General features: G+C 38.8%; 1 protein-coding gene across 3 annotated transcripts in view; it reads left to right on the top strand.

Moving 5' to 3' along the window:
- MGAT5 (alpha-1,6-mannosylglycoprotein 6-beta-N-acetylglucosaminyltransferase) overlaps nucleotides 1–14,433 on the top strand; it is a 116,937-nt gene that overhangs the window by 50,015 nt on the left and 52,489 nt on the right. For all 3 annotated transcript variants that reach the window (XM_039555310.1, XM_039555312.1, XM_039555311.1), the window contains 2 exons: nucleotides 10,806–10,882; nucleotides 12,373–12,462. In XM_039555310.1, coding sequence (XP_039411244.1) covers nucleotides 10,806–10,882; nucleotides 12,373–12,462 — 167 coding nt within the window. The remainder of the gene's footprint in view (nucleotides 1–10,805; nucleotides 10,883–12,372; nucleotides 12,463–14,433) is intronic.

Below are 14,433 nucleotides of genomic sequence, written 5' to 3'. Positions count from 1 at the left end.
TTTAAAATGTCTGAACGTTTAACAGCAGCAACAGGAAAAACCTTTAGGTAAGAGTTTTTTAAGGTTTGATTAATGTATTGTTCTGATGACTAGATAATGTCACTGCTCAGGTACCTCCAGGCTGGATAGTACCAAGGGTTAGAGTAGAGCTTGAAGCTAATCCCTGTGTTAAGTGCCTGCTCTTCATCCATTTGAAGCAATCAGTGGCAATTGCTCAGATCAGAGGCAGCCAAATGGGAATGAAAAACTTGTTTCTACTTCTTCCTTTGTGGCAGTTTCCTGACAGCACACTCTGGAAGCCATATGATTCCAGCATAATCATAATATAAATATCTTCTCTGTTAGGAAGGAATTGTTCAGAAAATAAGCTAGGTGAGGACATTGTGATTACAATACCAGTGTTGGTTTTGTCTATAATATTTCAACAACATCCCTTGTATATTGTGTTAGAGCAATTGAGGTAATCTGAAAATTGTGGTAAAGGCATTTTGTTACCCAACAATTTGTCATTTTACTGAAGTTGAAACATGTACGTGTACAAATACAGATAATACTTTTCTTTATAACATTCAGCTGTTACACTGTGATCACAAAGCAAGCATGTTAGGATTACCCTTCTTCTCTCTAGCAGTTGTAATATTTTAATGTTGACTTTAGACAAATTCATGTTAATTATTGTCAGTAATTTTGGTCTTTCTGTTTGGACAACTGTACTGTTTGTGGAGCATCTGATTAACATCATGTTTAATAATTTTGGTAATCCTTTTTGAAGGCTTCTTGAGTTTACTTTTTTTTTTGCCTCAAGAGTTGCTGCTTAAAACTCTGCAGTAAATTAAGCATTTTATAGCCTCATTTGTCAGTGAAACAGTGCAATGTCATTAGCAGACTGTCCTACAAGAGTCTTGCTTCCAGTAGAGCTACATCATGCATTTATTGTTTCTGGATTGGGATTTTACAGTGCACTGAGACCTACGGTCCTGTAATTTGTACAGCCATGCCCCTTTACCTATGGAAAGCCTTTCTGAAATAAGTGAGGCTTCATGTTCACCCTGGAATCTACTGACACTGCTTGTAAACCTTGGTAGTAAAGAGTGGAGTCACAAATCATCCTGAGATTTGCATTTTGTCCTCACTGACCTTGTGTAAAGGTTATATACTACTGGAGTAGATAGGAATGATAAAATAAGACAGAATGACAGGAAGGTGGTTATGCTGTGTTTACCCTCACTGCTGCTAATGACAAATTCAAGAGCAAAACATAGTATTTTTCTTACAATTTAAAACTGACTATGACGGCAGGCTAGACTGGCTAATCTGAATATACTGTAAGCTTTTCTTCATTGTGTACTTTAAGTATTGATAACACTTTCATGGAAAAAAAATTAGTACTCATGTGCAAACCAGGAAGAACAGAGATTATGATGATTAATCAGCATTTCTCCTTCCGAGGCCCCTCTGCAAGTATAGAGTTAACAAATATCAAAGATTATTTTTCTTTTTTTTAAACAGTGTTCAACAAAACAGAATGTAGTCTTGACTGAAGGCAAGGTGGGCCACAAAATCTGGGGAAGTTCAGAGTTGAGCCAGGACATGTTGAAACCTGGAGTTTATAATCCATTGTAATCTACTTCCTGAAGGAATGAGCAGGAACTTCTCTGAAAGAGCCTGACAGCAGAAGAAAAAGGAAGCACTGGCATGGGAAATAATCAAGTTGTTTAGCAGTTTGGAAAAAATACCTATCTTTGTTTTGAGTTATGAAAGAAAGTTTTTTTTCTTTTTAAGTTGTTCCGCATCTGGCTATCAAGTGTGGTGTAGAACTGAGGCAGCAGTGGTGAAATCTGCCATGGAAATACCACTCTGTGGTGGTGTGGAGTTTTGGCAGATAAAGGGATCTGAAGAAAATCCATCTGGATTATGCTCCTTCATGATAAGAAAATGATAACAGTAGTTGAAATTATTGAGGATTTAGCAGACTGTAACTTAACTGTCTCTGAAGTAGGTGAACTCAAACTTTCTTGCGATTCAATCCTGACTTTTGATCACAGGGCTGGAACACCTCTCCTAATGAAGACAGGCTGAGAGACTGGGGCTGTTCAGCCTGGAGAAGGGAAGGCTCTGGGGAGACATTAGAGCCCTTTCCAGCACCTAAAGGGGGTACAAGAGGGATTTTTCACAAGGGCGTGGAGTGATAGGACAAGAGCAAATGGCCTTAAACTGAAGGAGGGCAGGTTTAGATTAGATATTAACAACAAATTCTTTGAATGGTCAGGCACTGGCACAAGTTGTCCATAGAGATTGTGGACTCCTCATCCCTAGAAGCATTCAAAACCAGGCTGGATGGGGCTTGGAGCAACCTCATCTAGTGGAAGGTGTCCCTGCCCATGGCAGGGGATTGGAACAAGATGGTCTCTAAGGTGCCTGCCAACCCAAACCAGTGTCTGATTTGGTGACTCTCAATCTAATTATGTATATGTAGACTGTCCTGTGTATTCATACCCTTACTGTGTTCAGCTTTAGTGTGTTCAGGGTGGTACTACACCTAGTTCTTCCTCTGAAGTTAGTTTCATGGAATCTTTCATTAAGGGCAAAGAGCAAAACAGCTTTCTTTCTCTTTTTGGCTGTATGAAAGGATAATAGGGCATGAGCTCTTAGTAGCATAAATATCTTTAATCGTAGAGGAGTTGAGGATGGGACTTGTGCTACAGGGTGAGGCTGTAGAGAATATGTTAAAAAGCAAAGCTGTGAACACTTGGGGAGCTTGAGTGGGAGCTTAGGTGTTACATTTTTTTTCCCCCTTTTTAGATCCATGTGTAAAATCATAAGCATATTTTGCTTTTTCTTCTTCCTTCCATAAAACCATCAAACAATCTGGTAGTTTTGATCCTGACAATTTTCAACTGCTTTTCCAGAACCTCCATTTTGTTTATGAGTGAATTGTTAATAAAGATACTTGTAAAGTTGGCTGATTGGTTTTGAAAGCAATAAAGCTGTCTTTCCTTTTCTCTCTCCTCTATTAATCTGAGTTATTATCTGAAAAGCTTCTGAGATATTTGATAGCCATCCTTTTTGAATTTGTGGGAAGTAATATATTCCCATACACACCGGAAAGTATTAATCTAAACTTTGGTTGTCTAGGAGATAAGAGTTTTCATCAGCCTTTAGAACAGGAAGCTTTGAGGCACTGCCGCAAATGCACCCTAAGTAAATTTAAAGTTGCTGTTGTAGAGATGATTAAACGGAAATGGGGAAATACAAAACCACGGCACTTTCAAGGAGAGCTTGTCTACAGGGCTCTACTGTTGTAGCTGCATCATTGGTTCCATGTGACAGGCACAGGATCAGTTTGGTTTAGGCAACTTGGTATTTAACAGTTGTGCTTTTCTAAGATAATGATAAAATAAATCTTTGACTTTTCTGGGACAGAATTGCACTATCATAGTTCATCAGATAGGGCACTCTGCTTGCACAAACATGATCAGAGAATCTGATCTCTGTTTTCTTCATGTGATTTTCTTTTTGGTAAGCAGTGGGAGTGGGGTTAGTGTGTTGTGTTGTGGGATGAGTTTCTTCAGAGGTCGTCATCGCTCTTTCTGTGCTCGTTCAGTGAAAAGCTAAATTTTTTATAAGCTTGACCATCTAATGCCCCAGACAGTAAAATTGTACTGAAAACTCTGCCAGACTGGTTGTTTACAAAGTGTTCTTTTGTCTTGAAAAGTGCTGCTTTGAATGATTTTAATTGTGTATCTTTGATCACACAAAAATGAGCAAGTGAAGGTTTATGTTAAATCCTCCTCAGCCTTCCCCTTGTGCACAGCTGGTGCTTGGAGGGCTCTTGCTAAGCCTAAGAACAGCCCAGGCTCAGGTGCTGCATACAACACTGCACAGGGAGGGAGGACATTTCTGGTGTATCTGCTCAAAGTTTCTGTAGCTTTTCTGCCTTGTGCATTAACTTGTTCTGCTGTGTTGGCTGTTCAGTTCTCTTTTAACAACTTTAGTTTTAACATCTTTAAACTCACTCATTAAGATGCAGACTTCAGTGTATACTTGTCATTTAAGACATGACGGCTTGGATGCCTGTCAGATATCTGGCATCCTTCGTGAATATGTAGCAAGGCAGGCTGAAAAGTCAGCTTTGGCAATGCTACAAGAAGGCTTTTTTTTTAATGTTACTATGGTGAGAAGGACCTTTGTCCTGGTATTTCCATGTCCTTATTCCTGAAGACTTGGGGCTGCTACACTCTGAGGCCTTTTAGGTGGGATGGAAAGACTCAGGTAACCTCAGGATCAGTGGATTTGTTTCCATGAATTTTGATGAATTTTGTTACACAGCCTCATTAGTTTTAGCAGTCTGCAACCACAGTTCCATCGTAGTCCTGTACTTGCAGAGATTCAAAAAGCTAAGATGCTGCATATTGTTTTAAATTCCAAAGCTGCCCTCCTGTCTTAAGAGGACTAGAGTAGGCTTTTCTTTAGTCAATATGGTGTGTTGTGCCTCAGAAAGCAAACCAGCTGTCCCCACAGAGCACCAGTGTCTACCAGTTGTAAGAGGGTGTGGGACTGCACTGGCTCTGATAGTCAAGATTGCAGCTTCCTCGAGGTGATGTTTTGCTGTGACTCATGTTTATTGAGCCTTATTCATTGTATTCTTTTTCCACACTGTATATGTGTATGTGTTAAGATTTTCCCCCTCCCACAAAGGCAGTAGTGTGGAGCTGGGGAGATTTGTGTGCCCTCAAACCTGGCTGTCGCAGCACAGTGTGGTGTGTGCAGAAGACCACAGGTGAATATTTTCCACTGCAGTGCAAAGCTGTGTTAGTAATGCTGAAGGGGGCTCTTAGTGGTCCCCTGGGCTGCATTTTGATTAACCGCTTGACTACTACTTGAATTCTCCCAACACTGCATTGATTTCAGTAGTGCTAATGGAACACAGCAGCACAGCTTGTGTGAGGATGGACTAGAGGTAGAAAAGTTAATTTTCTTTAAATCATACCAACAGTTTGCTACAGAAGTTTCTAAAATGTTAGTAGAAAGCATTTTGTGCTCTGCATTTAAAATCTTGAAACCTTTAGCTCGTTTGATTGAATATGTTGTTTAGTGCTTTCAGCTCACACTGCAAATTCTCTCTTTAAAGAAATCTTACCAGCTGGAGATGAAAAATGTGAATTGAATTGAGAATGTGTTAATTAGGGGGAGAAGGGAAAGGAGACCTTATACAAACTAAACCAGCCTTAACTACAGTCTGTGTCTAACCATAGATACCAGATTTCAGGACTGAAATATAAACAAGAGAACAGTTTCATGAATTAAAGTTAGAATAGTACTTATATTTAATGATCAAAACCAGAAGGAGAACAGAGATAAAATTGGTGAATAGATTTCACTGGGTGTGATTACTCTGACCTTATAATACTAGAGAGGTTCTGTATTTTATGAGATCTGCTGATGGGAATACTTTTGACTTAAGCTATTATCTGTCCTATATATCATCAAAAAATACTTTAATGTGCACTAGTCTGAAAATCAGAGTTTAAGCCTCAAGGTTCCAAAGTACATCATTTTTAGTGTCATGTTAAATTCTTAATACATTTCTGTTCTCAGAAGAACGCCAGGCTGGTCCTTAGCAGAGAAGGTAGGCTGCTGGTGTCAGCTTGCAATTTCAGCTGTATTGCAGCCTTTTCATTTGCTTTAACCAATATCACTATTTTAAAACTCTTATGACAAACAGAGCACCTATCAAACAGTAGTCACTGCTGAGTCACTAATTATAACCCTTATTCAGTGTACTGTCTTAGTGGAATATTTCTAGACTTCCTAACTGTCTGATGGAGAAAACTTGAAGCAGAATTTTTTAGCCTATTCCAAAGAACATTATTTGAAGGATGTGCAATATAGGAAAGGGAGAAAATATGCATGTAGCACTCACTACTGCTCATTTTTACTGTTTTATTAAAGAGTAACTTCGAAGCAAACAAAAATCAATCCCTACCACAGACCGTGCTTTTAACCACGTAATTCTCACGTGGGTGTTGTAAACCTTCACTATGACAAACAAAACCTGTGAACATGGAGTTTAAATGCAGGAGGCAATGAAGACCTGTGTCTGTGAACTGGTGTTTAGACAGAGCAGTGCTGAAGGCCTGGAGCTTTAGCAGGTGCAGTTGCTCTTAGCAAGCAACAAGAGAGAAGCTTCTTTTCCAGTGCAAGGTTGGTGGCTTAGCTCAAATCTGCCATGTCGTTGATGCTGACGTGCCAGACTTTGCACTGAAACAACTGAGGGCTGTTCACAAGTTCAGGTTCACCTGCTGTGCTCTAACGATGTCTGATGCAAAGCTGTAGATCATTTGTGAAGGGAACATATGGCTTCTTTCTAAACATGAGGATGGAGTTTGTTAGTTATATTTTATATATCCCAGGACCTCACAAGATATTTAAAGAGGATTTTTAAAATTTGCAGTTGGTTGGTGTTTTATCAATATTTCTCTTTTTTTTTTTTCCAGGATGATCAGTACCAACTGCATGCTCTTAGATTTATAATAAGCTATGTTCATGTTTTTAGTTTGTCAGTGCATTGACTTTTAATGTAACATCATAAGAGATAAGCGTTTAATAATTACATCTTTTTGTAACAGCAGTCAAGAGGAGATAAGCTATGCATGAATTCAAAAATACTTAGGTGTGTGTAGAACAGAAATTAATATAATGGCTCACAAAGTTTACGAGAAAAAAGTGTGTTTATTAACTATTGTTGCTTTGTACTAACTTGACAGTTGTATTTCTAACTTTTTGGCTTTAAGTTAAAGTTTTGGCTGGGAAAGGAGATTTCAGAACTTGCATTTTAAATTACATAAATCCTAAATGAGGATAAAAATTCCTGTGGTTTCTCAAATACTATTTTCCAACAAAAGTAACTTTAATGTCTGGCTTAATGAAGTTTTCCCCTTCAGGAAAGAATTATCCAATGTGAACTTGCTAACAGCATAAGACATCTATCCAGACTTTTTAAGAATCCTCATAAGATATTAGGGTTTGGGGTTTTATCTCCAAATGATGAAAAACTCCTAAGTCTTGACTTGTATGTTAATGCTTGATTTTCACGTTTTGGAAGATCCTCATGTGTAGTTGGCATCCCCAGGGTTCCACTTCTTTATCTCCCATGTCTTTATGATCACACTCAGAAGTGTAAATTGCTGGTATCTGGTTGAGCTTGGTCTCAGCTGCTCGTGGGAAACACAAGATTTCTTCAGCTCTGGATTCCTGTTCAAGAGGAGCCAGCTATGAGGTGTTACCAGCAGGCTCCAGCACACCCTCCATGCTGAGTTAAAATAAGCAGCAAGAGGAGCAGAAATGTAATTCTTTGTACAGGGTCTGATCATTGAGGAAAAAAAATTTGGGAGGGGATGATTCTCAGCCTAGAACTTGGCACTGGCTGTGGCCAAGAAGAAAAGGTACAACCAGGGCAAGTAGTAGTTGACTGGAACTGTCAGGATTATTCACAGGTGAATTCAGAGTTCTGCAGTGAATTCTCAGGCTTATGTGTGGAAACCAGCACTGACTTGCCCATTTCTGCAGGCAGTTGTTCCTTTGGACAGCAGTCTTTGATGTCGATGTGTTTCCAGTCTGACTGCATCAGCTGGCTTCCTGTTCATGGGCACAGCGGAAAGACTGCTTCTCTAGGGAATACTCAGATGGAACAGAGTTGCATTTCTGTGTTCCGTCTCCTATTCTTTGACATTCATTTCCTCTTGTATGCACATATTGCTGCATTTTTTTCTGCTCTGGATAATAGTTGTATGTAAATTGTTTATTGGGACAGTTTACATTTAAGCTTTGTAGAATTGCTTTCACTGTGCTATTACCTGATTAATAGCTGAGAATAAAGCAAGTGAAAGCTGATGTAGGTGCTTGGGATATAGATCCATGGTAAAGCTGAACGGGAAGACAGAAGTGGGGAGCTGGTGATTGTGTAAAGCATTTCCTGTGTCTGTGGACTATGGTGGAGAAAAAACATGAACATTTTGAGGAAGGGGAATCCTAGGAGTGTTTACTGTTGCCAGCAAGAAGGGGGAAAGACGTCAGATACTCTAGGAAATACTACCAGACATACTAGTGTTTCAGCATGGACAGAGGTGATAAAGGTGGGCACTAGTGTTCCGTGTTCCCTATACGAGCAGGTTATCCTGGAGAGATCCATGCTCTGTGTGTAACCCATTCCCGTGGAAGATCAAGAGTGGGATTGCTCTGGAAAAGCCTTAGTGCAACTGGCCACAGGGGAGACCAGATGCCTGAGAAAGTCTGTAGCTTCTGCTGAGAAAAATGTCTGTCTTTTACTTTTTACTTCTTGGAATGGACAGGAACAGGGAGGGCTGGGAGGGTTTCTGCTTGGGAAGTATCTGCGTGTGGTACTGCCACGGCTGATGGGAGCTGTGGAAGTGTGAGGCTGGTGCAATGTGTGACTGTTGGAAGAGGGTTTTTATTCTTGCAAATAGATCTTGCGAATACAGAGTTCCTGTAAGACCTTGCAAGAAATGAGCAGTAGCAAAGACTCTGCCCATCTACAAAAACACACTGGGATGCAGAAAATGTGTTTACACATGACAAAAGCAAACATGTAGACTGCAGTTGTGTGCCTACCAAAAATCAGGCTGTTGTCCATATTTTGGGTGTTTCCTCCACCCTTTCTTTCTTTAACAGGCCATGAGATCCCCATTAAAATGAAATATGGTATAAGTGATAGACTTGGCACTGTGTGCTGTAAAATAAGAATTAGAGCTTGTGCTTATGTATTACCCTGTACTTAATAGGACTTAAGAAGAAGAGAGGATATGCTTGACTAACCCTCTGAAGAGGAAAGCCATCATATGATAGCATAATTAACTTGAGATAGATGGCATTTTTTAATTTTAAATTACAGAAATCATGGCTCATTCTTGTTGGCAAGCTATACCCAGACATTCAGCATTTTCACCCTAAATGCAATATGATGCTGAAAGTTGAACTTTCCCTATGGCTGAGCTGCATCTCTGATATTGTACCAGAGACTTCAGAGGTCTTTTTTGTTCTAGGAAGATCTTGAATTTTATGTGCCTTATGTAAAGCTGTTATTTTGCATTCAGACTTAGGAGTTAGGGAAAAAAAAAAAAGAAAAGCCCACAAACCCATTTAGACCATAAAGCTTTCTAATGGAATTATATTGATTATTGAAAATTACCGTAATAGTAACAATGCCTTTTTATTACTGTTTGATCTCAGGTACTGATTTTGGTGTGATTCAAGTGGTAGGTCTGATTCCTGAACTGCAGTAAAGCAAAATGTCCTATTATTGTGTAGCTGTACTGACTGAATTGAGAATATACTTTTAAATTGCTGCTATCGGTATTCATGCTCTGTATGCTCTTATTCAGAGCAGAAATCAGAGCCTTAGGTGTCGGTGGTCTGGTCTGCAAGAATCCCACAAGGTTAGGAAGATAGGCAGAATATTCTGAAAGTACTTATTGATTTGAAATTACAAAGTCATTGTACAAACTGCTTTGCTTCAGTGCTATTGTCGTTGGCAGTACAGCTCAGTTTGTCAAATCACTCCCACTGCAGAGACTGACAAAGAAGTGGTGACTTCCTGGCATGATTCTTCTTTCCCCCATCAAGTTCACTTTGCAATGCTTGGCTCACATCACAAGTTTTATCTTTAAAAGAAGCTATTTGCAAAAAAATTGGAAAGTAGATAAATCAGGTCGTGACGTTTGCGTATAATAATATAATGCAACATTCTAACTTTTACCTACAGATTTTTGTCACTATTCTAATACTGCAGCCTTTTTTATGTTTTTTCTTCTGGGCTCTCTAATTAGCATATTCTGGGTGAAATTGTGCACTGTTACTGTCACAGCATAAAGTGTTCCTGGGTTGATGGCTGGCTGACTTTAATGATCTCGATTCTTGCCAATAGGAAAAGCCAGAAATGATGCAGGTATAATTTAGGTAACTGTGGGATGAACTACCTAAATTGAAAACCTTATCCCCCACTGCCTTTGGCAAGAATCTCTCCTCCATGGTAATAATTTTTCTTGCCTTAAAGGCCTGCATTAGAGGGTTCTTCTAAGAAGAAAGTCCCTTGAAGCTGAAGGGGTAATGTCCTTTAACACTGCTGCTTTTTGCTTGGCTCATGGGCTAGAAATCTTACTCTATATTACACTCTTTAATGCGTTGCAATAATCTAGAATGAAAGAATATTAAAACGGGCAAAAAAAGAAGGAAAAAAGATCTTGGGAGACCATACGAAATATTTCTTGTGAGATGTGATGTAGTGCTACTCAGTTGTTAAATTAGATCATATTGCAACATTTATTAATTGGGTCATATATATCTGGTGCCATGTTTCAAATTGTGGGTATTTGATAAAGTGATAACAGATCCTGAAAAACTAGTTTTATGTTTAAGAGCAATATACATCCTATAAATGTTTGACAAATGAAAACAAATTGTTGCAATTTAGTAGTTTTAAGCACACTGATTAGGAAAATATTTTCTTCTTGTTGTTTTCAGTATGGATTAGCTTAATTTTTAAGTCTTCATAGATTGGTTTTTGTAATTCGGCACTTTTACTTCAAGTCAGTGTTGAAATCTATGCAACCATTTTCTTCTATGGTCAAAATGGAACACACTGAGTTTTAATGTAATAACAAATATTACCCAGTAGGACCCTTCAGTCAGTCTGGACTGTAGATTTATGAAAATAAATGGAAGGATTCATCAGGCTCTCTGTCATAACTGCAAAATGAAGCTCAGTTATGGTCTGTGTTTCTCTTTAGATCTCATAAATGGAGCCCAGGAACAGTGTGAATTGCCTCCTATGGATGGTTTTCCTCACTGTGAAGGGAAAATAAAGGTAAGTGAACTGGTTTTAATCTTATGTGCATTCTATTAAAAATGTAACTTATGTTGCAAGAGGCCACTACTCAGTGGTATAAAACAGGGACAACTAAGTCAAAAAATAGGCTATTTAGGACTGACTGTGTGTCACTGCAGCATTGCTCACCTCAAGCCTTTAATACTACTGCTGCTGAGAAATAAAGTGGCATCCTCTTAAGACAAATTTTGACAAGACAGGGAAAAATTTGTGATATTAAAATGCTATATTATTTACTGAAATGCCTTATTATTTGAATGTTATCTTGTTATTCAGAAACTTCTCCTTTTGAAAAAGCCCTGTTTTCTTCCCTATGATGAGTAATTTGGTGCTCCCCTGCCCCAGGCCTATGATTATGTGGGTACTTCACTCCAGCGCCTTTTTCAGCATGATGTTTCTTTGCACTTCTTTCCTCTCTTTGCCCACAGCTCTGTGTGGTTCCTCTCTTCCCCTTTTCTCTTGGAAGCATTCTGCCTCTTCTGCTCACGAGCAGGCAGTGCCTGAGTGTGCAACCAGAACTCTGGGATTCACAGTGGATTCTACAAAAATCCTGTATTTTACTAATAATGCAGTTGGAAAGGCTAAATATTACAAGGTATCAGACTTTAGTTGGAAAGGGAAAAAAAAGGCAACAAAAACCAAAGAAACTCCACCAAACTTGCAGAGATGGAGGTTTTTAAGGGCTTTTTTTCCCCAAGATATGTTTCAAATGTAAGGGATACTGATTTGTCCTTGTGAATGCCCCATCCCTGAAAGTTCAAGGCCGGGTTGGATGGGGCTCTGAGCAACCTGGTGTAATCGAAGTTGTCCCTGCCCATGGCAGGGGTCTTGGAATGAGGTGATCTTTAAGCTCTCTTCCAACCCAAACCATTCTGTGATTTTATGTGATTAGTGGGGGACAACAGTAAAATTTCTGATTGCTTAAATGCTCAAGTAGTTGTGAAATTAAAAGTCTCTACGTTTTGAATCTCTGGTCTGTGTTTTGATCTGTTTTGGCAAACTGGCTGCGTAGTGACTATGTAATAAATTATTTGAATATTAAAATATGAACTGAAATTAATTATTTGCTTCTGCAGACATGGCAGATTCTTGGCAGATTTCAGTCTTGGTAACTGAAATGATCTTTGAAATTCTAGAGGGAGCATATCATGGTGGGGAACACACAACGCATTCAACTCCAGCCACAGCCATATGTCTGGATCCCAGTTTTATTTTCCTTTTCTTATTTGCCTCTGCTTGCCTGGCTGCTGGTTTGTATAAGCTGTGCTCACATCTGCTATGTTGTTGCTTCCCCAGCATTACTGAACGCAGGGATGCAGTGTGTATTATTAATAAAATTTCTGGTTTAGTATTTGTGATGTTTGTAGTCACTTTGCCACTTCCTCCATTATTCCTGGGTTGGGTGTGAAACACAGCTATTTTGTTGTGCTTTAACCTAACAGGCTTTTGTGTCTTTTCTTCTGTTACAGTGGATGAAAGATATGTGGCGATCAGATCCCTGTTACGCAAGTTACGGTGTAGATGGGTCCACGTGCTCCTTTTTTATTTACCTCAGTGAGGTCAGTAATCTTTCAATCAGCAGAAGGGGAATATCATATTACCTTCATAGATTTGGTAACTGTACTTTTCTTGAAAGAAATCATCATTTTCTTCAGAAAAATTGTGTAAAGAGGAAAAAGTTATTAAAACGGAGTTATTAAGTGTGTTGCCATTATTCATAAACTGCAGGGGTTTCTAGCCTGGAGAATTCTAATGTTTGTAACTGCAGTGATGTAAGCAGCAGCTCTCCAGGGAGTCCATGCTGGGTATCCTGTTAAACCTTGGTGGGAAGTTCAGTCAGAGATCTTTGCCTTTAAACACTCTTTCTGTTGCTTTTAATGCAGCTGTTGAGGTACTAATAGGGAGGCATTTGGAATGGAAAATTCAGAAAGTGGAACTAGATGGTACATGGTCCTAAGCAGTATGGCCACTTCCTGCTCTGAGACTGTGAATTGTGAAATCTGTTAACAGAAAATAAAAAAACCTGAATGTCACGTTTTTGAGTGAAGTTGCAGCTATATTGGCTGAAGCCTTTGGTACCTGGCACAACCTAAGCTGTTTCGTACACAACTGAGTAGGGTGCTTGTCCTGGTGGGGTTTTTTTTCTTATTTCCTGGGTAACGCTTGTTTCCCAAGAATTAATTTTGTCAATCAATTATCATGAGCTCTATTACTGGCTTGAAGTGTGTGTGCCAGAAATAGTCAGGTGTATTTGATCACTTGGCCTCTTCTTTCTTACAAGTAAAATTTTGATAACTTAGGGCAACTGATCTTAGAAGTGGTATTGATATCCAGTGGCTCACTGCTTGCAAAGAAGTGCAAGAGCCAATGTGGCTGCAGGATTGCAACTAATATTAATTTTGTAGCTTCTGTAGGATGGGGAGGGTTAGGCTGGGATTTTGAATTATGTATCTGAGATTAAAACAGTAAGTCTGTTATAAGAAGTAACGTGGTTGTAATCAAAGCAGTTTCTGTTGATTTACTCAGTTGACTGTCATTGAACTTCTGGGGGTGTTGCTTGAAGCAGCAGTAGTTAAATGCATATCCAAAACATTTATCTGAAGACATAACAAAGGCTGGGTTGAATCACAGTTTTGACTCATTCCATTTCTAGCACTGAGTGTTGATTTATTTATGGGCTGTGAAGCTGGGGAAGGAAAAGGTACAGGAGGACTATATTATTTATCTTGTTATTTATCATAGAAGCTAGAGATATGGTTTCATAATCATCTGAAGTTGATCTAAGGTTTCTACTAGAAGATTTTGTTTTAGCATCAGCAGAGTTATGCCTGGTCATTAGTATTCTGTCAACCAGCAGGTGCTTCATGGTTTTAATGCAAATATATCTTAAAAATGATGATGTATCTCAACTGAATGTGAGAACCTAATATTCTTCAATGACATTTATTATTTTACATTTCTATTAAATCACAGTTTTTTATGTGACAATCTTCTCTGATCATCAGTTTTGAAAGTCAGTTGATGCTGTTAGCTCTTTCATAATTGATCTTTCATGGCCAACTGTGAGCAGACTTTCAGAGGCCAAATGGTTGTTTTTTCTAGGGTCTTGAGATTTGAAATTTTTCTTTGAGCAGCAATATTGAATTTGGTCAATTTTCATTTCATGAAGGAAAAGAAGTGCAATTAGCCTATGTGCATATTTCCTAACTTCAGGAAAAGGTCTTGTCCTTTTTTTTTTGTAGAGTGTTTTCTTATGACAGAATGTTAAACTAATATTGGGTGAGCATGTTAGTAACCTTGAGTTTAAATTTGGCATTCTTAATCCTATGATTAATTTCATGATTAATGTCCAGCAGCAGAGGTTGAAAGCTTAAATGTTTGCGAATGCAAGCATGAAATGAAATTCTAATAACACTACAATGATGTGGATTTATGAGGTGTGTTGGCTGCTAGGGATAACTTGGAAATGCTGTTGCAAGAGTAATTTGTCAAAGTGGACGGTGATGAAGAGTTGACAGTTTATAGCGTGG

This window comes from Corvus cornix, chromosome 7, assembly GCF_000738735.6.
Source record: "Corvus cornix cornix isolate S_Up_H32 chromosome 7, ASM73873v5, whole genome shotgun sequence".
Classification (NCBI taxonomy): domain Eukaryota; kingdom Metazoa; phylum Chordata; class Aves; order Passeriformes; family Corvidae; genus Corvus; species Corvus cornix.
The sequence above is the reverse complement of the archived record's forward strand: the minus strand, read 5'-3'. Positions and strand labels throughout refer to the sequence as shown.